Here is a 27543-nt window from a genome sequence, read left to right as displayed (position 1 = left end):
AGGAGAGACCAGAGATGGAATTATAAAATACTTCTGTTACAAGGAGTTAGAACACAGATTGGTGAAATGAGCAGCTTTAATTACTTTAGCTCATACCACTGATTCTTGCTGCCTGTAGTAAGTTTGCCGAGTCACTGGCGAGGACTCAACCTTCCTGAGGAGGGCTGAGGTAGCCTGTACTTCGCCATCTCCATTTCCAGGTCTATAAAGGTCAGTGGGGTATAATCGTGGTGCTGAGTGTTTTTGTAAGTAGAAGGATCCGACACTTCCTCAATGGGCTCCACGACTGCTTCTGCACAAAACACAATTAACTAATTATTATAATTTATACTGAGTACCCAGCGTCCTGAAATGTTCCAACCTGCAGAACAGCCCGTGAAACCCCCTAGTCTCCTGGATGATGCCTCAGGAAGTGATGTCCATCATTAAGAGCCTCACAATCTGGGTCCTGCCCTCTTCTCTTGCTGCCATCAAGCAGAAGGTGCAGAGGCCTGAAAACCCTCACCTCAAAGTTCAACAATAACTTCTTCCCACTGCCAATAGGTTCTTGAACCTACTCGAAAAACCTTGAATTAGTTCCCTCCTACTGCACTAACATCATTCTCTTTATTTTTCTTTATTCTCTGTGCAAGTCTGTATATTTTATATTAAGTTTAAGTTGATGTAATTTATCCTTGTCATGTTTGCAATATACTCTGTGACCTCTGCAAAAGCTAATATTCACAGAATTTATATCCTGCGTATGTGTGCCGATGAAAAGTCAAAATAAATTTTAATATCACATGAACAAGTACATGGATGCACAGGTGCAATGACAAACATGTACCAGCACCACAGGTACATAAATATTTTATGTCATTTTCATAGGTTTTTGAATTTGAACCCATTTGATTTTTGGCCTGAGCCTAACTAGATATACATAGAGGTGTGGAACTAAAAGAGATCTGGGCCAAACGCAGGAAATTGGGAACTGCTGGCTGGGCACTGGTTGGGTTGAAGGGCTTGTACACACCTTAGAACATAGGAGCAGAAATAGGCCATTTGGCCCATCAAGTCTGCACCACCATTCCATCATAACTGATTTATTGTCCCTCTCAAACCCTTATCTTGTCTTCTCCCTGTAACCTTTAATGCCCAGATTAATCAAGAACCTATCAAACTCCACCTTAACTATACCCAGTGACTTGGCCTGCACAGTCACCTCAGCAAAGAAAACCACAAATTCAAACCCTCTAGCTAAATATTTCTTAATTTCTGTACTAAATGGATATCCCTCAATTATGAAGCTGTGATCTCTGGTCCTAGAGTCCCCCACTATAGGAAACATCCTCACAACATTCACTGCAAGTTAACCTTCAGCAAATCCTGCACGAGGCCTTGCAAGTCCCTCTGCACTTCTGATTTTTGTATTTTCCCCCATCTACAAAACAGTCTCTGCCTTTATTCATTCTGCCAAAGAATATGACTATATACTTCCCGACACAATTTGCCTCTTTGTCTATTCTCCTTATCTGTCTGTCCATCTGCAGATTCCCTGCTTCCTCAAAACAACCTGCCCCTCTACTTACCTTTATATTGTCTGCAACTTGACCAGAATGCCATCAATTCTGTTATTCAAATCTTCGGCAATAATGTAAAAAGAATCTGTCCCAACACCGCCCCCAGCGGAACACCACTCGTCACCAGCAGCCAAACAGAAATGGTCCCTTTTATTCCCATTCTTTGCTTCCAGCCAGTCAGCCAATCTTCTATCCATGCTCTATCTTATTGTGTTAAGCAGTCTTATGTATGGCACTTTGTCAAATGCCTTCTGAAAATCAAAGTAAACATCAATTGACTAAGGTCGTTTATCCTGCCTGTTATTTAGAACCATAGAACATTACAGCACATAAACAGGCCTTTTGGTCCTTCTTGGCTGTGCCGAACCATTTTTCTGTCTAGTCCCACTGACCTGCACCTGGGCCATATCCCTCCATACACCTCCCATCCATGTACCTGTCCAAGTTTTTCTTAAATGTTGAAAGTGAGCCTGCATTCACCACTTCAACTGGCAGCTCATTCCACACTCCCACCACTCTCTGTGTGAAGAAGCCCCCCCCAATGTTCCCTTTAAACTTTTCTCATTTCACCCTTAACCCATGTCCTCTGTTTTTTTTCTCCCCTAGCCTCAGTGGAAAAAGCCTGCTTGCATTCACTCTTAATTTTATATACCTCTATCAAATCTCCCCTCATTCTTCTATGCTCCAGGGAATAAAGTCCTAACCTATTCAACCTTTCTCTGTAACTCAGTTTCTCAAGTCCCAGCAACATCCTTGTAAACCTTCTCTGCACTCTTTCAACCTTATTAATATCCTTCCTGTAATTCGGTGACCAAAACTGCCCACAATACTCCAAATTCGGCCTCACCAATGCCTTATACAACCTCACCATAACATTCCAACTCTTATACTCAATACTTTGATTTATGAAGGCCAATTTCTTCAAAGAATCTCAACAGATTTGTCATGCCAGATTTCCCATTAAGGAAACCATGCTGACTTTAGCCTGTTTTATCATGTGATTCCAAGTACCCTGAAATCTAATCCTTTGTAATCCAACATCTTACAAACCACTGAAGTCAGGCTAACTGGGCTATAATTTCCTTTCTTCTGCCTCTCTCCCTTCTTGAGGATTGGATTGACATTTGCAAGTTTCCACCCCTTGGAACCATTCCAAAATCCAGTGATTCTTGAAAGATCATTACTAATGCCTCCACAATCTCTTCAGTTAATTCTTTCAGAATCCTGGGGTGTAGTCCACAAGACCATAAGACATAGGAGTAGAATTAGGCCATTCAGCCCATTGACCATTCAATCAAGGCTGATCTTGGATCCCACTCAACCCCATACACCTGACTTCTCGCCATATCCTTTGATGCCTCACTGATAAGGAAACAATCAACTTCCGCCTTAAATATAACCACAAACTTGGCCTCCACCGCAGTCTGTGGCAGAGCATTCCACAGATTCACTAAACTTTGGCTAAAAAAATTCCTTATCTCTGTTCTAAAAGGATGCCCCTCAATTTTGAGGCTATGCCCTCTAGTTCTGGATACTCACCCCACAGGAAACATCTTCTCCACATCCACCCTACCAAATTCTTTCAACATTTGGTAGATTTCCATGAGATACCCCTGCATTCTTCTAAATTCCAATGAGCGCAGGCCCAAAGTTGCCAGATGTACCCCATACGTTAACCCCTTTATTCCTGAAATCATAGAAACATAGAAAACCTACAGCACAATACAGGCCCTTTGGCCCACAAAGTTGTGCCAAACATGTCCCCACCTTAGAAATTACTAGGCTTACCTATAGCCCTCTATTTTACTAAACTCCATGTACCTATCTAAAAGCCTCTTAAAAGATCCTTTCGTATCCACCTCCACCACCATTGCCGGCAGCCCATTCAACGCACTTACCACTCTCTGAGTAAAAATCTTATCCCTGACATCTCCCCTGCACCTACTACCCAGCACCTTAAACCTGTGTCCTCTTGTGGCAACCATTTCAGCCCATTTCATCCTCATGAAACTCCAGTGACAACACATCCTTTCTAAGATTATGGGGCCCAAAACTGTTGGCAATACTCTAAATGTGGCCTGACTACTGTCTTATAAAGCTTCAGCATTATCTCCTTGCTTTTACAGTCTATTCCACTTGAAATAAATGCCAACATTGCATTTACCTTCTTTACCACAGACTCAACCAGTGAATTAACCTACTGGGAGCCTTGCACAAGGACTCCTAAGTCCTTCTGCACCTCTGATGTTTGAACCTTCTCCCCATTTAGATAATAGTCCGCACTATTGTTCCTTTTACAAAAATGCATTATAGACAATAGACAATAGGTGCAGAAGTAGACCATTCGGCCCTTCGAGCCTGCACCACCATTTTGAGATCATGGCTGATCAATTCCTATCAATACCCGGTTCCTGCCTTGTCCCCATATTCCTTGATTCCCCTATCCATAAGATACCTATCTAGATCCTTCTTGAAAGCATCCAGAGAATTGGCCTCCACTACCTTCCGAGGCAGTGCATTCCAGACCCCCACAACTCTCTGGGAGAAGAAGTTTTTCCTTAACTCTGTCCTAAAGAGACAGAGAAGCAGTTTCAGCGACAGGTTACTATCGATGCAATGCTCCTCAGACAGGATGAAGAGGTCAATACTCCCCAATGCCATTAGGCTTTACAATTCTACCGCCAGGACTTAAGAACTTTTTAAAAGCTATTATTAATGCTTTTTGAGATAGTGATTTAGATGCATATCATATTTTTTACTGAGTTAAGTATTGTATGTAATTAGTTTTGCTACAACAAGTGTATGGGACATTGGAAAAAAGTTGAATTTCCCCATGGGGATGAATAAAGTATCTATCTATCTATCTATCTATTGCACCCGGTGACCCTGTGATCTCTGTCTTGGAGGCTGATGTTAGGCTGTCTTTAAAGAGGATGAACCCTTGCAAAGTGGAAGGCCCTGATGGAGTACCTGGTAAGGCTCTGAAAAATTGTGCCAACCAACTAGTGGAAGTATTCAAGGACATTTTCAACCTCTCACTGCTACAGGCAGAAGTTCCTACTTGCTTTAAAAAGGCAGCAATTATACCAGTGCCTAAGAATAATAATGTGAGCTGACTTAATAACTTGCTCAGTAGCACTCATATCTACAGTGATGAAATGCTTTGAGAGGTTGGTCATGATTAGATTGAACCCCTGCCTCAGCAAGGACCTGGACCCATTGCAATTTGCCTACCGCCACAATAGGTCAACAGCAGATGCAATCTCAATGGCTCTTCACACAGCTTTATACTACCTGGACAATATAAGCATCTATGTCAAAATGCTGTTCATCGACTATAGCTCAGCATTTAACATCATCATTCCCACAATCCTGATTAAGAAGTTACAGAACCTGGACCTCTGTACCTCCCTCTGTAATTGGATCCTCAACTTCCTAACTGGAAGACCGTGATCTGTGCGGATTGGTGATAATTTCTCCTTCTCGCTGACGATCAACACTGGTGCACCTCAGGGGTGTGTGCTTAGCCCACTGCTCTACTCTCTCTATACCCATGACTGTGTGGCAAGACATAGCTCAAATACCATCTATAAATTTGCTGATGTTACAAACATTGTTGATAGAATCTCAAATGGAGATGAGGTACGGCCAGATTTGGGAACAGCTTCTTTCCAACTGTGAAAAGACTGCTGAACGGATCCTGACCCGTACCTTCCAAATATTTGCACTACCTTACTTACCCTTTTCTATTTTCTAGTTATGATTTATAATTTAAATTTTTATTATATATACTTCGATTTGTACTTCAGGGAGCACGAAGCACAGAATCAAATATTGCTGTGATGATTGTACACTCTAGTATCAATTGTTTGGTGACAATAAAAGTAAAGTAAAGGATGTATAGGAACGAGATATACCAAGTAGTGGAGTTGTGCCGTAGCAACAACCTTGCACTCAATATCAGTAACATGGAAGAGCTGATTGTGGACTTCAGAAACGGTAAGATGAAGGAACACATACCAATCCTTATGGAGGGATAGAAAGTGGAGAGAGTGAGCAGTTCCAAGTTCCTGGGTGTCAAGATCTCTGAGGACCTAACCTGGTCCCAACATATCAATGCGGCTATAAATAAGGCAAAACAGTGACTATACTTCATTAGGAGTTTGAAGAGATTTGATATAGAACATAGAATAGTACAGTATGTCAACAAATCACTCAAAAGCTTCTATAGATGTACCATGGAGAGTACTCTGAAAGGCTACTTCACTGTCTGGTATGGGGGGACTACAGCACAGGATCAAAAGAAGTGGCAGAGAAGCGGTAAATTTAGTCAGCTTCATCTTGGTACTGGCTTTCAAAGTATCCAGGACATCCTCAAGGAGCAGTGTCTCAGACAGGCAGCGCCCATTATTCTATGTTTTACTCTTCATATATCAGAAAAAATCTTGGTATCCCCTTTTATACTATTGTCTTGCTACCTTCATATTTCATCTTTTTTCTCATTGTTTTTTGAGTTGCATTCTGTTAGTTTTTAAAAGTTTCCCAATCTTCTAACTTCCCACTAATTTTTGCTACATTATATGCCCACTCTTTGGCTTCTATGTTGTCTTTGACATCACTTTTCAGCCATGGTTGCCTTATTCTCCCTTTAGAATATTTCTTCGTCATTGGGATGTATCCATCCTGCACCTTCCGATTTGCCCCCAGAAACTCCAGCCATTGGTGTTCTGCCATCATCCCTGCTAATGTTTCCTTCCAATCAACTTTAGCCAGCTTCTCTCTCCTGCCTCTGTAATTCCCTTTATTCTACTGTAATACTGATAAGGGGTGTATGGGGTGTCTAGGGAGGGGTAGCACCTCTGGTGGGGGGGGGCCTGCCGTGCCCTTTTTCAGGGCAGCTCATCCACCTTTGGTCCCCACTTGGCGTTCAGCTCTCACCTGTGGCTCCAAGTAGCTGTAGCACATGCAGCAGCCACACCCTGTAAACCGTCTCGGCAGACGGGCTAAACCAGGTGAGGGTAGCTGACGGGTCTTTGGCCCTTGGTGAGGTAGGGGATTTGCCTATCTGGCCCTGGCAGATGGAGCAGAGGAAACCGATTAATGGTCCAATGGTCAAGAAGGCAGGGCAGCAGGCACTGGTGGAGCACTAAGAGCACGACAAGGCACTTAGATATCCTGGTCATCCACTGCAAGAGGTGGTGATCTCTATAAATTCACCCGGCAGTAGGCAAAGGCAAACCACTGCTATAACCTGCTGAGTACAATTTCCCAATATGTCAGAGCGACGTGGAGGGAAATCGTCCGCCAGCTAGAATTTCCAGATGCGAACTAAAGTGAGCGAATACTGATAAACCTGATTTTGGCTTCTCCCTCTCAAACTGCAGGTTGAATTCTATCATATTATGATTAGGGTTTCTTCACCTAATCAAATCCGGTTCATTACAGAAAACAATCAGAATTGTAGGAGGCTCAACAAAAGTTGATTAAGATGGTGACAAAGTACCAAATCTATAGTACACTACTAATTTCTACAATTATCTTAGCATTTTTCTGTACAAGTAGCTAATAGTCACATCAGATATGATAGACTGACCCTTCTGAACATCAGAAAGACGACATTTACCCACTATGTGCCACCTTTCCTACACTGGTATCCCCTGCTTGCGTGATCCATGGGAGACTTATCCCTTGCACTGCCACTACCTCGGAAGAAGCGTTGGAGGTGAGGGAGAAGGGCCAACTCTCCCTAGCATTCTCCTGACTAATGTTCAGTCCCTGGATAAGAAGCTTTGTGAACTGAGAGCCAGAATCTCCTGTCAGCAGCAAACAAAGAAATGTAACATTTTGTGCTTCGTGGAGACCTGGCTGACTGAGGAGATACCAGACCACACTATTGAACCCTCTGTGTTCTCCCTGTTCCAAGCAGACAGTTGTAATAACCTCTCTGGGAAGAGTAAAGGGGGTGGGGTATGCTTCATGGTCAACAATCCTTTTGTTTCCCAGACCTGGATTACCTGGTGCTACTGTGCAGACCCTACTGGCTGCCTAGGGAGTTCACGGCTGTCATCGTCACAGCAGTGTACATTCCACTGCAGGCTGATACTGACCTGGCCCTCAAGGAACTGTATGAGATTATCAACAAGCTGGAGACTGCACACCCGAAGGCTGCCTTCATCATTGCTGGTGACTTTAATCAAGCGTCACTGATGAAAGTCTCTCCGAAGTTTTGTCAGCACATTCAAATGAGCACTTGTGGAGATAAGACACTTGACCACTGTCACACTCCCTTCTGCAAAGCTTATAAAGCTCTTCTTCACCCAGCTTTTGGAAAATCAGACCACTCTTCGATCCTGATTTTGCCAACGTACAGGCAGAAGCTGAAACAAGAGGTGGCTGTAGTTAAAACCGTCCAGTGTTGGTCCAACCATTCGACCTCCATGCTGCAGGACTGCTTCGATGACATTGACTGGAATGTTTTCCATGATGAGGACGTCTCCAAGTTCACGGATGGAATCACATGCTTCATCCAGAAGTGCATTGATGATGATGTCCCCCAGAAGTCGGTCAGGGTCTTCTCGAACCAGAAACCCTGGATCAGTAGTTCCGAGTGAGCAGCATTTACCACGCGACATTCGCTGCCGGCAATCAGCAGGAGCAGAAAAAAAGCAGCTACGATCTGCACAAAGCTATCAAGGCTGCGAAACAACAATACAGGGACAAGACTGAGTCAAGATTCACATCAAATAGCACACGTGACTTGTGGCAAGGGCTACATACCATAGCAGACTTCAAAGCCAAACGTTGTGGTGCCGCCAACATTGCGGTCTCTCTCCCGGATGAGCTCAATTGCTTTTACGCTCAGCTCGATGTTGCTAACCCTGAGCCTCTGAGGAAAGCCACCGCTACAACCTGCAACCTGGTTATCTGTGAAGCCGAGGTACGCAGCTATTTCTAACATGTGGACAGTCGCAAGGTTGTGGGACCGGTCAGCATCCCAGGGCAAGTACTCAGGATGTGCACAGCATAACTGGCAGGAGTGTTTACTGACATTTTTAATTTCTCCCTCTCCCAGTGTTGTGTGCCCTCCTGCTTAAAATTATCCACCATTGTCCCCGTACCAAAAAAGACCAAAGTAACATGCCTGAACGACTGGCATCCTGTCGCATTCACCTCAATAATAAGCAAATGCTTTGAGAGTCTGCCACTTAGTCTGAAGAAAGTGGGAAGAGCCAAAAGAGAAGTTATTAAGTGTGAGTACCAGTTTCGCCAACCAGAGTGTGGTGGTGTTGGGGAACTGATGAGGTCTATTGTCAAGAAAGTAGCGGACTCACTGACTCCCATAACTACTCTGATTATACCTCTTCACACCCTGCCAAACGTAAAAATGCTATTCCCTATTCCCAGTTCCTCCATATCAGCCGCATCTGTTCCCAAGATGAGGCTTTCTGTTCCAGGACATCCCAAATGTCCTCTTTCTTTAAGAATCGTGGTTTCCCTTCTGCTGTCATCAACGATGCCCTTACCCGCATCTCCTCCACCACCACAACAGGGATCGTGTTCCCCTTGTCCTCACCTACCACCCCACCAGCTTCCGGATCCAGCATATTATCCTCTGCAACTTCTGCCACCTTCAACAGGACCCCACCACTAAAGACATCTTTCCCTCTCTACCCCTCTCTGCTTTTCACAGGGATCGTTCTCTCCGCGACTGCCTGGTCCACATGTCTTTCCCCACAGATCTCCCACCTAGTACTTAGCCCTGCAAGCGCAAGTGCTACACCTGTCCCTACACCTCTTACCACCTTTCAGGGCCCCAAACAGTCCTTCCAGGTGAGGCAACACTTCACTTGTGAGTCTGTTGGGGTAATCTATTGCATCCGGTGCTCCCGGTGCAGCCTCCTCTACATCAGTGAACCCGACGCAGATTGGGGGACCGCTTCGTCGAGCACCTCCGCTCCGTCCGCCACAACAGACAGGATCTCCCGGATGCCACCCACTTCTCTCATGATTCTGCCATCTTCTACTACCCATAGTGCTTTCTCCTTAGATTCTTTCTTCACCTCTCCTGCCTATCCCCTCCCCCACCCCTTGACCTTTCCTCTGATTGGTTTTCCACCCTCCCCCCACCTTCTTTATGGGGCCTCTGCCCCCTCCTTTAGTCCTGACGAAGGGTCTCGGCCTGAAACGTTGACTGTCATTTCAACGGATGCTGCCCGACCTGCTGAGTTCATCCAGCTTGCTTGTACATCATATGATATGCCTTTCAATCCTGGAATCATATTCACTGAACCTCCTTTGAACCCTCTCCAATGTCAGCACATCCTTTCTTAGATAAGGGGCTCAAAAGTGCTCACAACACTCCATGTGAGACCTCACCAGTGCCTTATAATGCCTCAACATTACATCTTTGCTTTTATATTCTAGTCCTCTTGAAATGAATAGACACCTCCCTCGGCAACTGGATCCTAGACTTCCTGACTGGAAGACCTCAGTCAGTCCGGATCGGGAGCAGCATCTCCAACACCATCACACTGAGCATGGGGGCTCCCCAGGGCTGCGTGATCAGTCCACTGCTGTTCACTCTGCTGACCCACGACTGTACTGCAACACACAACTCGAACCATATCATCAAGTTCGCCGATGACACGACCGTGGTGGGTCTCATCAGCAAGAACAACGAGTCAGCTTACAGAGAGGTGGTGCAGTGGCTAACAGACTGGTGCAGAGCCGACAACCTGTCTCTGAATGTGAACAAAACAAAAGAGATGGTTGTTGACTTCAGGAGGGCATGGAGCGACCACTCCCCGTTGAACATTGATGGCTCCTCGGTAGAGATCGTAAAGAGCACCAAGTTTCTTGGTGTTCACCTGATGGAGAATCTCACCTGGTCCCTCAACACCAGCTCCATAGCAAAGAAAGCCCAGCAGCGTCTCTACTTTCTGCGAAGGCTGAGGAAAGTCCATCTCCCACCCTTCATCCTCATCACATTCTACAGGGGTTGTACTGAGAACATCCTGAGCAGCTGCATCACTGCCTGGTTCGGAAATTGCACCATCTCGGATCACGAGACCCTGCAGTGGATAGTGAGGTCAGCTAAGAAGATCATCGGGGTCTCTCTTCCCGCCATCATGGACATTTACACTACACGCTGCATCCGCAAAGGAAACAGCATTATGAAGGACCCTATGCACCCCTCATACAATCTCTTCTCCCTCCTGCTGTCTGGGAAAAGGCTCCAAAGCATACCGACTCTCACGACCAGGCTATGTAACAGTTTCTTCCCCCAAGCTATCAGACTCCTCAATACCCAAAGCCTGGACTGACACCTTGCCCTATTGTCCTGTTTATTATTTATTATAATGCCTGCACTGTTTTTGTGCACTTTATGCAGTCCTGTGTAGGTCTGTAGTCTAGTGTAGCTTTCTCTGTGTTGTTTTTTTTTAATGTAGTTCAGTCTAGTTTTTGTACTGTATCATGTAACACCATGGTCCTGAAAAACACTGTCTCATTTTTACTATGTATTGTACCAGCAGTTATGGTCGAAATGACAATAAAAGTGACTTGACTTGAATAGGTGCAGGAGTAGGCCATTCGGCCCTTTGAGCCAGCACCACCATTCACTGTGATCATGGCTGATCATCCACAATCAGAACCCCGTTCCTGCCTTCTCCCCATATCCCTTGACTCCGCTATCTTTAAGAGTTCTATCTAACTCTTTCTTGAAAGCATCCAGAAAATACTAACATTGCATTTGCCTTCCTCACCACAGACTCAACCTACAAATTAACCTTTAGGGAATCCTGCACAAGGACTCTCTGCACCTCAGATTTTTTAATTACGCTGTCCATTTAGAAAATAGTGTACACTTTTATTTCTTCTACCAATGTGCATGACTATACACTTCCTGACACTGTATTTCATCTGTCACTTCTTTTCTCATTCTCCTCTCTTCTCTCACCACCAAACAGGCAGATGATACAAATGCCTTAAAGCAGATATAACCAGGTTAAAGGACAGCTTCTGTTATAAGGCTATTGAATAGTTCTCTAATACGATAAGCTGGATACTTGACCTCACAATCTACTTTGTACTGGCCTTGCATCACCGTTTATCTGCAGTGCACTTTCTCTGCATCTATTAGACTTTATTCTACATTCTGTCATTATTTCATCTTATTTAAGGATATGGCAAGAAGGCGTAAGGGGTTCAGTGGGATCTGGGATCAGCAATGATGGAATGGCAGAGCAGACTCGATAGGCTGAATGGCCCAATTCTGCTCCTATGTCTTATGGTCTTATTTATTTAGTAATACAGTACAGAGTAGGCCCTTGTGGTCCTTTGAGTCAACCACGCCAGTCACCCACGACTAACCTGTTTAACCTTAACCTAATCACGCAACAATTTACAATAACCAATTAACCTATCCAGTATGTCTTTAAACTGTGGGAGGAAACCAAGGACCTGGAGAAAACCCATGCATTCCACAGGGAGGGCGTACAGAGACTCCTTCTAGAACGGCCTCCATACTCTGGAATTCCCTAAGCTGCACTACCCGCTTTGCTACTGTGGTGCTGTTCCACCTCACTGCACTGTGTAATGATCTGATCTATATGAACAGTAATGTGTAATGATCTGATCTATGTGAACAGTAATGTGCAATGATCTGATCTATGTGAACAGTAATGTGTAATGATCTGATCTATGTGAACAGTAATGTGTAATGATCTGATCTATGTGAACAGTAATGTGCAATGATCTGATCTATGTGAACAGTAATGTGCAATGATCTGATCTATGTGAACAGTAATGTGTAATGATCTGATCTATGTGAACAGTAATGTGTAATGATCTGATCTATGTGAACAGTAATGTGTAATGATCTGATCTATGTGAACAGTAATGTGCAATGATCTGATCTATGTGAACAGTAATGTGTAATGATCTGATCTGTATGAACAGTAATGTGTAATGATCTGATCTATGTGAACAGTAATGTGCAATGATCTGATCTATGTGAACAGTAATGTGCAATGATCTGATCTATGTGAACAGTAATGTGCAATGATCTGATCTATGTGAACAGTAATGTGCAATGATCTGATCTATGTGAACAGTAATGTGTAATGATCTGATCTATGTGAACAGTAATGTGTAATGATCTGATCTATGTGAACAGTAATGTGCAATGATCTGATCTATGTGAACAGTAATGTGCAATGATCTGATCTGTATGAACAGTAATGTGCAATGATCTGATCTATGTGAACAGTAATGTGCAATGATCTGATCTATGTGAACAGTAATGTGTAATGATCTGATCTATGTGAACAGTAATGTGCAATGATCTGATCTATGTGAACAGTAATGTGCAATGATCTGATCTGTATGAACAGTAATGTGCAATGATCTGATCTATGTGAACAGTAATGTGCAATGATCTGATCTATGTGAACAGTAATGTGTAATGATCTGATCTATGTGAACAGTAATGTGTAATGATCTGATCTATGTGAACAGTAATGTGCAATGATCTGATCTATGTGAACAGTAATGTGCAATGATCTGATCTGTATGAACAGTAATGTGCAATGATCTGATCTATGTGAACAGTAATGTGCAATGATCTGATCTATGTGAACAGTAATGTGTAATGATCTGATCTATGTGAACAGTAATGTGTAATGATCTGATCTATGTGAACAGTAATGTGCAATGATCTGATCTATGTGAACAGTAATGTGCAATGATCTGATCTATGTGAACAGTAATGTGCAATGATCTGATCTATGTGAACAGTAATGTGCAATGATCTGATCTATGTGAACAGTAATGTGTAATGATCTGATCTATGTGAACAGTAATGTGCAATGATCTGATCTATGTGAACAGTAATGTGCAATGATCTGATCTATGTGAACAGTAATGTGTAATGATCTGATCTATGTGAACAGTAATGTGCAATGATCTGATCTATGTGAACAGTAATGTGCAATGATCTGATCTATGTGAACAGTAATGTGCAATGATCTGATCTATGTGAACAGTAATGTGTAATGATCTGATCTATGTGAACAGTAATGTGTAATGATCTGATCTATGTGAACAGTAATGTGTAATGATCTGATCTATGTGAACAGTAATGTGTAATGATCTGATCTATGTGAACAGTAATGTGCAATGATCTGATCTATGTGAACAGTAATGTGTAATGATCTGATCTATGTGAACAGTAATGTGTAATGATCTGATCTATGTGAACAGTAATGTGCAATGATCTGATCTATGTGAACAGTAATGTGCAATGATCTGATCTGTATGAACAGTAGGCAAGACAAGCTCTTCACTCTACACTTGCCAAGATGGCGGCACGACGCAGTTTGCGGCAGCCACTTCGGAGCTGATATCTGTTATTTGTTAAGCAGGGTGCCGTGCACAATCCTAATCTGATGAAAATCGGACGTGGGAGCAAGGAGGAACATCTGGAAATCTCCAGGAAGGCCTTCTTCGTTGCTGCTGCTGTTTTGCGGTCCGGGTCTCTGCTGAGAAGACCAGGCCCCCAGTCCTCGGGGTTGCATTGCCGGTGGTCGGTGGCGGGGGCGTTGTAGTGCACTCCGCAGAGGATGGTGCTCGGAGAAGCTGTGCCGGAGGGGATGGTCGGAGGCTCAGAGATTCGACAGACTCGGAGTCCGCTGCGGTTGGGGTGCTTTCATTGTGTGCTGCATCTGCGAGACTGAGTCGGGCGGCACCGTGGAAGTCCATAGCGGGGGTATTCCCTTCTGCCGCCTGCGTGGGATGACGAGTCTATCGGGACCCTGAGGACTTGTGGAAACTGTGTGGTGGTTTCTTTCGAACTTATAGTCTTTTAACATCTTTGGACTATTTTTACTGTGCCCATGATCTGTTTTTTTTATCAATTATGCTATTGTTTGCACTGTTGTAACTATGTGGTTTTGTGCAGGTCTTGTAGCTTTAGTTTTTGGTTTGTTGGGTGCTAGAGTTGGTCTCCTGACTTGGTGTGTCTGGGTAGTCTTGTTTTATCTGGTGGATTTGGAGCTCCTTTCCGGGGAACACGCTAAGATGGTAGTGTGATATTAATACGCAGCAGCCTCTCCGGACTCTGGATTGGGGATTGCCAAATGTTATGTGGATTTTCTGGTGTAGTCTGTTTTGTCATGTGCTTTTGTGATATCATTCTGGAGGAACGTTGTCTCATTTTTTCAACTGCATTGCATTTGTAAATTTGGAGTGGAGTTTCTAAATGACAATAAACTGAAACTGAACTCAACAGATAATAAACTCGTTCCAATATCTATTTCTTCTCAATATCTTTGAGGTGGCGCAGCACAGCAGCAGCGGCCTTTCAGACCTGGTGTTACTTTAATTTTCCAATTTAAGTTTGAATACACAACTTTTGATTAGGGCACATGGATAACAGAGCGACTATCTACCATCGCAAGATACTACTACAATACAGAGATCGCCCAAAAACAAACCTTCATGAAGAACTGCTGGTCAAATTACATGACCTCGGCTTGCTGAGGGGAATGGGCCTACATTCCTTGGACTCGCCTGATGCTGGTGGCCGGAAATGGAGGCGTTGTAAGCGATGTGCCAGGAAGCAGAAGCAAGGCAAGCGGGCAGGGGTCCATGCCAGGCAAAAAGCGAACCCTAGCCAGCTGGCTCTCTCATCCATTCTGCTCTCCAATGTCTGCTCTCTGGACAATAAATTGGACTACATCCGACTCCAATGAAATACTTGGCGGGAGTACAGAGTTTGCTCTGCATACGTTTTTACAGAGACAGGGCTCACTGATGGAATTTCAGACGCCGCCATTCAGCTAGATGGGCTCGTCTTGTTTCAAGCGGACAGGGACGCAGCTCTCTCCGGTAAGACCTGCGGTGGTGGTGTGTATATTTACATCAACACGGAATGGTGCAAGAACTCTGTGCTGGTTTCCAGATACTGCTCACCACTAGTGGAGTTTGTGGCTGTTCGATGCAGACCATTTTATTTGCCACGGGAATTCACCTCTGTCCTTATATTCGGTGTGTACATTCATCCCAGCGCTAATGCTAAGGAGGCGCTCTGTGAACTGTACGGGGCTATTAGCGAACTTCAGAACGCATACCCTGATGGACTGTTTATTGTTGCCGGTGACTTTAACCACACGAACCTTAAGTTAGTGCTCCCCAAATTCCATCAGTTTGTGGACTTTGCAACGAGGGAGGAGAACACGTTGGACCTGGTTTACACAAACATCCCTGACGCGTACCGGGCAGAGCCCTGTCCCCACCTCATTTATTCAGACCACATCTCTGTTATGCTAATCCCAGCCTACAGACCGCTCGTCAGGCGCTTCAGACCAGATCCGAAGCAGATGAAAACCTGGCCAGCAGGAGCCATCTCTGCTCTTCAAGACTGCTTTGAGGACACTGACTGGCACATGTTCAGGGAGGCTGCAACCGATGGCGACTCTACCAACTTAGAGGAGTACACAGCATCAGTGACCAGCTATATCAACAAGTGCATTGATGATGTTATTCTGTCCGAGACCATCACTATACGTGCTAACCAGAAGCCATGGGTGACCACAGAGGTGCGTGCGCTGCTGAGGACCCGTGACTCCACCTTCAGCGCAGGCGACAAGGCAGCCCTAACAGCAGCAAGGGCCAAACTGTCCCAGGCCATCAGAGGGGCAAAACGTGCACACGCCCAACAAATCCACAGCCACTTCCAGGACAGTGGCGACACGCGGCGCATGTGGAAAGGCATCCAGGACATCACCAAACTGTGCGGGTGATGCCTCCCTCCCAGATGCGCTGAATAGCTTCTACGCCAGTTTTGAGGAGGAAAATGACGTGGCGGCGAGGAAGTCCACTCCTCCTACAAATGACCAGGTGCTGTGTCTCACCGTGGCCGATGTGAGAAGAACCCTGTGCAGGGTCAACCCACGGAAGGCTGCTGGACCAGACAACATTCCTGGTAGAGTGCTCAGAGGACGTGCAGACCAGCTAGCAGATGTTCTGACTGACATCTTCAACGTCTCCCTGAGCAGCACCACCGTTCCAACGTGCTTCAAGGCCGCCACCATCGTCCCCATGCCGAAGAAGTCTTCAGTGTCCTGTCTAAATGACTACCGTCCTGTTGCACTTACATCCATCATCATGAAATGTTTCGAGAGGCTTGTCATGAGGCATATCAAGACCCTGCTGCCCCCCTCACAGGACCCCCTGCAGTTTGCGTACCGTCCCAACCGCTTAACAGACGACACCATTGCCATCACCCTCCACCTGGCCCTAACACACCTGGACAAAAAAGGCACATACGTTCGGATGCTGTTCATAGACTTTAGTTCAGCATTCAACACAATCATCCCTCAGAAACTGATTGGAAAGCTGAGCCTACTGGGCCTGAACACCTCTCTCTGCAACTGGATCCTAGACTTCCTCACTGGGAGACCTCAGTCAGTCCAGATCGGGAGCAGCATCTCCAACACCATCACACTGTGCACGGGGGCTCCCAGGGTTGCGTGCTCAGTCCACTGCTGTTCACTCTGCTGACCCACGACTGTGCTGCAACACACAGCTCGAACCACATCATCAAGTTCGCCGATGACACGACCGTGGTGGGTCTCATCAGCAAGAACGACGATTCAGCTTGCAGAGAGGAGGTACAGCGGCTAACAGACAGGTGCAGAGCCACCAACCTGTCTCTGAATGTGAACAAAAGAGGTGGTTGTTGACTTCAGGAGGGCACGGAGCGACCACTCCCCGTTGAACATCGACGGCTCCTCAGTACAGATCGTTAAGAGCACTAAATTTCTTGGTGCTCACCTGGTCCCTCAACACCAGCTCCATAGCAAAGAAAGCTCAGCAGCGTCTCTACTTACTGCGAAGGCTGAGGAAAGTCCATCTCCCACCCCCATCCTCATCACATTCTACAGGGGTTGTATCGAGAGCATCTTGAGCAGATGCATCACTGCCTGGTTCGGAAATTGCACCATCTTGGATCGCAAGACCCTGCAGCGGATAGTGAGGTCAGCTGAGAAGATCATCAGGGTCTCTCTTCCCGTCATTACGGACATTTACACTGCACGCTGCATCCGCAAAGGAAACCGCTTTATGAAGGACCCCACGCATCCCTCATACAACCTCTTCTCCCTCCTGTCATCTGGGAAAAGGCACCGAAGCATTCGGGCTCTCACGACCAGGCTATGTAACAGTTTCTTCCCCAAAGCTATCAGACTCCTCAATACCCAGAGCCTGGACTGACAGCTTGCCCTATTGTCCTGTTTATTATTTATTATAATGCCTGCACTGTTTTTGTGCACTTTATGCAGTCCTGTGTAGGTCTGTAGTCTAGTGTAGCTTTCTCTGTGTTGTTTTTTTTAACGTAGTTCAGTCTAGTTTTTGTACTGTGTCATGTAACACCATGGTCCTGAAAAACACTGTCTCATTTTTACTATGTACTGTACCAGCAGTTATGGTCAAAATGACAATAGAAGTGGCTTGACTTGACTTGACTTACTGCTTATTTCTAATTCAGTATGTAATCATCTATATGGATGTCATACAAAACAAAGTTTTTCAGAAAACTGGAGACAAGGATTCCGGCTCTGTCAGGGGTTTGGTTCCTCTTTTTTTTTCACTGTACCTTGATACATGTGACAATAGTGAACCAAACTATCACTGTTCTGCATTTTAAATGCTTTGTGATCCTTCTCTAAATCTCAGCACTGTCGGATAATCCATTTGGGGATGAGTCCACTGGACTTGGACATATCATCCTTCCTCACTGCATCTTTCTTCTCTCTGTTAACTTGGCTTCTAAATCTTAGCCTGGCTGGGCTTGGTGTCAACGGTTTGAGGTTCTCTCCAAGGCCTTTCATGCCAAGTGCGTTTTGTTTATCCCCACTCCACCCCTGATACTGGGAGTGACAATCTGTACGCCAGCCCTGGCTCACAACATTGATAAAAGCAGAGAGTACCCATTGATGTATCTGTAGCATTGGCTGAAGATGTGGCCCAGGAATCTTCTATCACCTCCTGCTCTGCCTGGTGCTCTCTTAATGTTTCACTCTGCAACTCTGCCCTTTGCAAGCTGCCTTCCTTGTTGGTGATTTTGGTATCTGGAGATGTTGCTACAGCCTCAGTGTGGCTCCTTTGGCCTCCTGCTTTGGGATGGGCAACTTGTGCTTCTTGTCCTCCCACCGTAGTGCTCAGTTGAGTGGGCAATTCTCTCACAGAGCTGCTGGAGACAGCAATTCCTGGCTCTGACTGGGGCTTGCTGGCTCTTGGCTCCTCTTGTTTCATTTCCTTCATCCACCCAGTATTCCTGGTTGGGGAATCATGTCTCAGAAACTTAACTGGACTTTTTAAGGCATCCCCAGTCATAGTTTCGTCATCAGAGTCAGAGCTGGAGTCAGATTCTTCACTAGCTGCAGCTTTGTCATCCACTGGCACCTCTGCAGCAGCAGACTGACAGGCTGCCACGGTCTGCTCATTGTGTTCAGGAGCATCAGAGTAAACCACCTTCTGCCTGCTCTTGCTCAGTGGCATCTGTCTTAAGCCAGAAGTTTTCCTGGGAAAATTCAGCAGTGTTTTCCTGGAAAGGAGGTTTGCCCGTTCTTTGGTAGTCATCTCTGTGACTTGAACTGAAACTTCATGGGTAACATCTTGGGGCCCGGCTCCTGTGCGACAGAGCACGAGAAGGAGTCAGAACACTACATTGGCATTTACTGCAAAGCAGTCCATCTTCATTCACTGGCGCAATAATAATGCCATTCACAGCACCAAGATTAGATGTTACAGCTTTGAGCTGGCAAAAGGAGTGAGAATGTTAGCTGGCAACCAAGTTAGAAAGAATTTCTTTAAAGGAACAGGGGTTTGACCACAAACTAAATACATAGATTGTGAGAGCACAGTCTGTACCACATCAGGGACAGAGCAAGATGGCTTCAATGTACATACCAAATAATCACGCAGAAACGATAGGGAGAGAGAGGGGACAAAGACAGGGGAGAGAGGGAGGGAAAAAAGATGGGGGAGAGAGAGGGTTGAGAGAGGGAGGAGAACAGAGGGGGGAGTGAGAAGGGTAGAGGAGAAAGGGGGGAGGGGAGAGAGAGGAGGGAGGGGAGGGAGAGGGGTGGGGAGAGGGAAGAGGGTAGGGAGAGGGGAGGAGGGGAGAGGGAAGAGAGAGGGGAGGAGGGCAGAGGGAAGAGAGAGGGGAGGAGGGGAGAGGGAAGAGAGAGGGGAGGAGGGGAGAGAGAGGGGATAAGGGAGAGAGGAGGGAAATGGGGAGTGAGGCATGAGAGGTAGAGGGAGAGGAGAAGGAGGGGGATGGAGAGGTGGGGAGAGAGAGAGGAGGGGGAGACAGGAGAGAGAGAGAGAGAGCGAGGAGAGGGGAGGGAGAGGGGAGAGAGAGAGGAAAGGGGAGAGGCGGGAGGGGTGAGAGAGGAGAGAAAGAGTGGAGAGTGTGGGAAGAAAGGGGATGGGGAGAGAGGTAGTGGGAGGATAGAGATGGGGAGTGAGGTGTGAGAGAGAGAGAGATAGAGGGAGAAGGGAAGAAGGGGATAGCGAGGAGGGGGAGGGAGAGAGGGGGAGAAAGAAGGGATGGGGAGAGAGGGGGTAGGAAGGGGATGTGGGAGAGAGAGAGGGGTTTGAGAGAAGCTGTCGGGGAGAATGGGAGAGGGGAGGGAGAGAGAGGGGAGAAAGGAGGGAGAGACGGGGAGAGAGGATGAGAGAGGGTGGGAAGAGACTGGTTGTAACTGGTGAGAGAGACGGGGTGAGATGGGTGGGAGAGGTGGAGAGAGGGGGGCGAGTGTGGGGGGTGAGAGGGGAGAGAAAGAGTATAGGAGGAGAGTGGGAGAGGGGAGGGAGAGTGGAGAGAGAAGGGAAGAAAAGAGGAGGGAAAGATGGTGGAGAGATGGGGGTGCAGGGAGAGAGGAGGAGAGAAAGTAAGAAGAGACGGGGGAGAGAGAGTGGCCGAGGGGGGTTGCGGAGGGAGAGGGAGAGGGGGAGCCTCCCTGCTTGCACTGCGTGGCATGGTATACAACGGAAAATAACCCTGAATATCGGGAAAAGACACGCACTCATGTGGGGCAGGAAACTAAAATACACCCAGAACCTTATCTCTACTTTGGGAAGGAAGGATTGGGTATCCCGGTACACCTTTCTGCAGAGCAACAATTCCTGTTCTGCCTTGACTCAGTACCTCATTTGACCCTTGCCATGCTTCCCCCCCCCACCCCGAAACAGGCAAAACAGATGGGCCCCATGATCAAGCGGTTACAATCTTCCCCCATTATCGATTGTACTGGGAATTTCGAGTGGTATGGGCCTGAAAAAGGAAGAGTATATCTGCCGGGAATTTCCCATCAGCTGGAAGACTCCTTAACTGAGTTCCAACAACAGCAACCATCTGAAACGCCAGGTTCTACAGGTCCTTTAGCATTGGAAACAGTAAATGCAGACCTGTGGGCCCTCCACAAGACACACATAGGCCGAGTGCTCACTGCAAAAGACCACTGTATCAAGCTAAAAAAGAATGCTGTATTACCATGCATCAGACATGCCCCAAGGCAGAAAAAGGTATAGCCCCTGTCATAGACTCTCTGTTCTCAGCCCCTGTAACACACCGATTCTGCCTATACCCAAGGTTGGACGGCCTAATGAGTGGTGCTTTGTGCAAGATCTACGAGCTGTAAACAATATTGTAATTCCCATAGCCCTGCTGGTACCTGACGTTAACATGATTCTTTCATCTATTCCATCTGATGCTATTGTCTACACTGTTGTCGACTTGTGTTCCGCCTTCTTTTCTATTCCCCTCCACCCAGACAGCCAGTATCTGTTTGCCTTCACTTACAAGGGGCAGCAGTACTCCTGGACTTGGCTGCCCCAGGGATATACTGAAAGTCCAGCCGTGTACGCCGCTGCTATTAAACATGACTTGGATGAGTGCCGCATATAGGGAAGTTCTATATTGATAAAATACGCCGACAATCTTTTAGTAGCATCATCTACCCTGACAGACTGTGTAAAAGACTCGTTGGCTCTGCTTCAGTTCTTAGCTGCCCGGGGTCACAGAGTGTCCAGAACTAAGGTACAATTTTGTCAGCCCCAAGTACAGTATCTTGGGTTTACCCTGAAGGCTGGAACTTGGGATTTAGGACCAGACCGGATCCAAGCCAGCCTTCAGATACTGCCACCTAAAACAAAGAAAGAGGTCCTTTCCTTTCTGGGGATGGTCGGCTATTGTCGACAATGGATGTACAAATATTGCCTGTACGATGCAATCCTGCGTGTTGCCACTGCAAAAGAGGTGCCTATGCAGGTAGAATGGACCCCTGAGAGAGAAAACACATTCCAAGCCTTGAAGGCAGCTGTAACCACTGCCCTGGCTTTGGGACTCCCTAATTATGTGCGCCCTTTTCAATTAAATGTTTGTGAGAAACGGGGGTTCGCCACTGGAGTCCTTACCCAGAATCATGGGGGTGGGAAGAGACCAATAGCCTACTATTCTACAGCCTTACCCACTGTGGTCCTGGGAATGCCTGCCTGTCTTCGCACCGTGGCTGCTATAGCAATAACGGTCAAAAAGTCCTTACCACTGGTCTTCAATCACCCTTGCGAGGTAAAAGTACCGCACACTGTTATGCTGCTTCTGAATTCAGCAGCAACACAACACTTCACCGCCTCCAGACGTACAGGATATGAAGTAATTCTGCTATCGCACCCCAATTACACCTACCAACAATTGCTGGCAGTCAATCCTGCTACTTTTGTCCCGGAACCTTCTGAGGAAAATGAACATGACTGCATTACTGTGCTACAATGCTCTACCTCCCCCAGAGTGGATCTGCGAGCAGACTCTTTGCTGAATCCGGACCTGACCCTTTTTACTGATGGATCTTCACACAAGCCTAGAGACGATCAACTCCTGGCCGGATATGCCATAGTGGATCCACACCAGACAGTGGCGGGGAAATCCATCAAACATTGTCAGCTGGTGCTGAATTTGCTGGAAGCTATTCAACTACCAAAGCAACTAGCGATTATTAAATGTGAAGCTCACACTACAGCCACAGATGAAATTTCTCAGGGAAATGCTCGTGCTGACGAAATTGCTGTGCTGTACTGTCTACAGGACAGATATGCATGGTTAGATTATTTCGATATCACCAAGACATAGAAAGTCAACGCAGAGCAGACAGGTTTCATTGGACTGTTTACAACATGCACCATTGCTTCAGTACTGTGTGCATTTCTAGTCAAATTGTAAGAAAGATGGAATTGCATTGGGAAGGGTGCAGAGGAAATTAATGAGGGTGTTGGGAGTTCAGAGTTGAAGGAAGGTTTAATCAGTGTACATGAAAGACCTTGGTCAGACCCCACTTGAAGTACTGTGTTCAGTTCTGGTCACCTCACTACAGGAAGAAAGTGGATAATATAGATAGAGTGCAGAGGGGATTTACAAGGATGTTTCCTGAATTGGAGGGCATACCTTATGAGAATAAGTTGAGTGAACTCAGCCTTTTTTCCTTGGAGCGATGGAGGATTGAATTGAATGATCTTTCTTGTCATTATACATAGACACAATGAAACCCTGTTTGGCTTCCTCTTAGGCAATCAAACAAAGCGGTAGATAAAAACAAGACAGTAATAGAAAAACAGTATTAGATAAGTAGCAGAAAATAAGTTGCAGCAGCACCAGAATATCACAGTAATGCACAAAGTGCCGTTAGTGTAAGTATTTGAGTCCTTGTGTGTGCATGTGTGTGCTCACAGTTTCAGTCATTGTTCTGTGTTAGTGGTGTGATGGTGTTATGTTCCTCAGACTATTTCTTCTGGCTTTTAGTGTCCTGAACCTTTTGCTGGGCGGCAGCAGGTCAAATGGGGAGTGGCTGGGGTGTGTGGTGTCTCTGGTTATGCTGATTGCTTTCCTCCTGAGTCTGCTGGAATAGATGGTGTCTAGTCCTGGGAGCTCCATCCTGACAATTCGCTGGGCCGCCTTCACCACGCGATGCAGGTCTTGTCGCTCAGCGGCTGTGCAGCTGGCATACCACACTGTGGCGCTATTGGTCAGGATGGTTTCAATTGTGCTTCTGTAGAAGTTAAGCAACAGCTTTTGTGGGAGTTTGGCCTGTTTCAGCTTTCTGAGGAAGAAGAGTCTGTTGTGCCTTTTTTACAAGCAGTGAGGTGTTGGTGGTCCATGTCAGCTGCTTTGACAACATAACTCCAAGGAACTTCAGGTTTTCCACACTTTCCACTACCTCTCCATGTATATGGAGGGGAGTGTGTACTCTATCCTTTGATCTCCTGAAGTCAATGATCATCTCTTTTGTTTTAGAAGTGTTAAGGACCAGGTCATTGTCCTTACACCACTCCATCAGATGATCCATCTCGAGCCTGTAGGCTGTTTCATTCTCGTCCGAGATCAGGCTGACCACTGTGGTATTGTCTGCAAATTTAATTATGGAGTTGGAGGTGTAGATGGGGGTGCAGTCATATGTGAAGAGTGTGTCGAGCATAGAGCTCAGCACACAGCCCTGCGGGGTGTCTATTTTTAAGATGAGGGTGGTGGAGGTTTGCTTACCAACTCTGACTTGCTGTGGTCGGTCTTTGAGAAAGTCCATGACCCATGAGCACAGGGAGGAACCAAGGCCAAGTTTTCAGTTTGTTGACCAGTTTATGGGGGATGACTGTGTTAAATGCAGAACTGAGAGGTGACCTGATAGAGGTGTATAAGATGATGAGAGACATTGATCGTGTGGATAGCCAGAGGCTTTTCCCAGGGCTGAAATTGTTAATACAAGGGGGCATAGCTTTAAGGTGTTTGGAAATAGGTACTGAGGGGATGTCAAGTTTTTCACGCAGAGAGTGGTTGGTGCATAGAATGCACTGCCAGCGGCAGTGGTGGAAGCTGATACAATAGGGTCTTTTAAGAGCCTCTTAGATAGGTACATGGAGCTTAGAAAAATAGAACCATAGAACACTACAGCACAGAAAACAGGCCATTCGGCCCTTCTAGTCTGTGTCAAAACTTTATTCCACTAGTCCCATTGACCTGCACCCAGTCCATAACCCTCCAGACATCTCCCATCCATGTATCTATCCAATTTATTCTTAAAACTTAAGAGTCAGCCTGCATTTACCATGTCAGATGGCAGCTTGTTCCACATTCCCACCACTCTCTGAGTGAGGAAGTTCCCCCTAAAACGTTTCCCTTTCACCCTAAAGCCATGTCCTCTCATATTTACTCTGTCCATACCCCTCATAATTTTGTAAATCTCTATCAAATCCCCCCTCATTCTTCTACGCACCAAGGAATAAAGTCCTAACCTGTTCAATCTTTCCCTGTAACTCAGTTCCTGAAGACCCAGCAACATCCTAGCAAATCTTCCCTGCACTCTTTCAATCTTACTGATATCCTTCCTATAGTTAGGTGACCAGAACTGCACACAATACTCCAAATTTGGCCTTGCCAATGTCTTATACAACCTCATCATAACATCCCAACTCCTATACTCAATACTTTGATTTATGAATGCCTGCCAGGATGCAAAAAGCCTTCTTTACAACCCTGTCTACCTGTGACGCCACTTTCAGAGAATTAAGTATCTGAACTCCCAGAACCCTTTGTTCCTCCGCACTCCTCAGTGACCTACCATTTACTGTGTATGTCCTAACTTGATTTGTCCTTCCAAAATGCAACACATCACACTTGTCTGCATTAACTTCCATCTGCCATTTTCTGGCCCATTTTCCCAGTTGGTCCAGATCCCTCTGCAAGCCTTGAAAGCCTTCCTCGCTGTCCACAACACCTACAATCTTAGTGCCATCAGCAAACTTGCTGATCCAATTTACCACATTATCATCGAGATCATTGATATAAACAACAAACAACAATGGTCCCAGCACAGATCCCTGAGGCATACCACTAATCACAGGCCTCCAGTCTGAGAAACAATCATCCACTACCACTCTGTCTTCTCCCACACAGGTTTACAACCTCTCCATGGATACCTCGTGTCTGAATCTTCTGAACTAATCTCCCTTGTCAAATGCCCCACTAAAGTCCGTGTAGACAACATCCACAGCCTTCCCTTCATCTACTTTCTTGGTAACCTCCTCGAAAACTCGAAAAACTCCACAAGATTCGTTAAACACGATCTACCACGCACAAAGCCGTGCTGACTATCCTTAACCAGCCCTTGGTTGTCCAAATACTTGTACATCCGATCTCTCAGAATGCCTTCCAATAATTTACCTACTGATGTCAGGCTTACCGGCCTGTAATTACCTGGTTTACTTTTGGAACCTTTTTAAACAACGGAACAACATGAGCTACCCTCCAATCCTCTGGCACCGCACCCGTGGCTAAAGACATTTTAAATATTTCTGCCAGGGCCCCTGCAATTTCTACACTAGTCTCTCTCAAGGTCTGAGTAAATATCATGTTAGGCCCACCGGGAATTTATCTACCTTTATTCACTGTAAGGCAGCAAGCACCTCCTCCTCTTTAATCTCTAAATGTTCCACGACACTACTGCTTGTTTCCCTTCCTTTCAGGTAGGTTACATGGCCAGCACAACATTGTGGGCTGAAGAGCCGGTAATATGCTCTAAATTTCTATGCTCTATGTATTAGTGATGGGGTCAGAATACTCGGAAAGCAGAAAGAGATGAAAATCCCTGTCACATTAAAGCAATATTTGGATGGGTTCTCAAAGAGTCGTTACCTACAGGTCTTAAAGCACAGTATATATTTGTTTAAGTAAATACTTTTCATTTGGGAGGATATGATAGATAAACTCTGATACTAGCAGTAACTGATTCCAATAACTTGGTCCAGTTCTTGGAGACCTTGGGGGTACTGATGAGCACCTCCTCCTTGCCTAGTAACTAGAAACCTGAAAAGGCATGTTTTAAATCCTTGGTGTCTGCATTTTTGAAATTGGCGTTTACTACCATTTTACTTGCAATGAATCTAAGGTCCTTGCTGATTCCTGCCCCAATGTGTGTGAAGCAGAGACCTAACTCCAGATTGAAGCAAAATTTATTTCCCCTACCCTTGATTTTCTTCTTCTGTGGCCCGGGTGCTTTGGTGGTGAAAGCTGTCAAACTCAATTTCTCCAAAGTTCCCAATCTCTCGAGAAGTAGCATCTGAAAATACAATATAAAATATATTACTTTTATTATAAAATCATAAAATATGGACAACACGATTTAGAATAATTTAGAAAGGACGACGCAATCTCATTCCAGATTCCCACAATGGGGGGGGGGGGAGGAGAATCAGAGTCGCGATTCCAGAGGACGAAACAAGGACTCGGGCAGTAAATTGGGACTGACAGCAAGCACATCTTTGGATCCCTGCTCTCCAACCTTACTCCTTCCCGTCGCCCCCCCCCCCCACACTTTCACACCGACCCCACCCTACCCGTCGAGTTTCGCAAACGCCGAGCCGCAGAAACGATGTCGCCATTATCTGATAGTGGAACCAAACGCCTTGGGTTCGGTGCAGGAAGGACGGAGGAAGCAAAGGAGTGGTGCACAGCGGTGCCTATCAAGCCGACGGCGCATGCGCTCGGGGAACGTGGGTTGGTGGTCATGTTGTTCGGTTGTTGTGGTGCCACCGTTTTCTTCAGTCGTGGCGCCCGAGTCCTGGGGCTAAGTCTGGGGCATCGCGGGTGAGAAGGGCTGAGAGACATGGAGGGTGAAAGGGGCCGGGGGAACTCGGGGGGGGGGGGGTAGAGGGTATTCGGGCTGTGGGAAGTTGGTGGGTCCGGCGGACAGGTTTAGAGGGGCTAGGGTGTCTCGGGGGAGGGGAGTGTGAGGTGGGCTGGAGAACTCGGGGTGGATGAAAGGGGCTGGGAGACTTGGGGAAATGAGAGACACGGTGGGTGATGTGGGTCAGGAGATGAGCTGTTATAACTGCTGCACTCTAAGGTATCTTCCTATCCTTTTACTTCTCTCTCCAT

At 46.1% G+C, this 27543-nt stretch overlaps 2 protein-coding genes across 4 annotated transcripts in view; one reads left to right on the top strand and one right to left on the bottom strand.

The window, feature by feature from the left end:
- Nucleotides 1-58: 58 nt before the first annotated feature.
- Nucleotides 59-27136, bottom strand: ndufv3 (NADH:ubiquinone oxidoreductase subunit V3). Its single transcript, XM_073044727.1, has 4 exons — nucleotides 27003-27136; nucleotides 26632-26725; nucleotides 18548-19249; nucleotides 59-292 (listed from the first exon to the last, which is right to left on the bottom strand). The coding sequence occupies exons 1-4, from the start codon at nucleotides 27045-27047 to the stop codon at nucleotides 132-134; spliced, it is 1002 nt and encodes a 333-aa protein (XP_072900828.1). The 5' UTR covers nucleotides 27048-27136; the 3' UTR covers nucleotides 59-131.
- The window catches only part of wdr4 (WD repeat domain 4), a 71482-nt gene continuing 70961 nt past the window's right edge, over nucleotides 27023-27543 (top strand). For all 3 annotated transcript variants that reach the window (XM_073044725.1, XM_073044723.1, XM_073044726.1), the window contains exon 1: nucleotides 27023-27252. In XM_073044725.1, coding sequence (XP_072900826.1) covers nucleotides 27038-27252 — 215 coding nt within the window. In that variant the 5' untranslated portion in view covers nucleotides 27023-27037. The remainder of the gene's footprint in view (nucleotides 27253-27543) is intronic.

This window comes from Hemitrygon akajei, chromosome 5 (genome assembly GCF_048418815.1).
Source record: "Hemitrygon akajei chromosome 5, sHemAka1.3, whole genome shotgun sequence".
Lineage (NCBI taxonomy): Eukaryota > Metazoa > Chordata > Chondrichthyes > Myliobatiformes > Dasyatidae > Hemitrygon > Hemitrygon akajei.
Note: the sequence above shows the minus strand (reverse complement) of the source record. Positions and strands in the feature narration are given on the sequence as shown.

Coding starts and splice junctions, on each gene's coding strand:
- ndufv3 (XM_073044727.1), bottom strand. CDS start 27,047: ATGGCGACATCGTTTCTGCGGCTCGGCGTTTGCGAAACTCGACGG. Junction 26,726..27,002: donor GCGTTTGCGAAACTCGACGG/GTAGGGTGGGGT, acceptor TTGTATTTTCAG/ATGCTACTTCTCGAGAGATT. Junction 293..18,547: donor TGCTACAGATACATCAATGG/GTACTCTCTGCT, acceptor TGTTTTGTGCAG/AAGCAGTCGTGGAGCCCATT.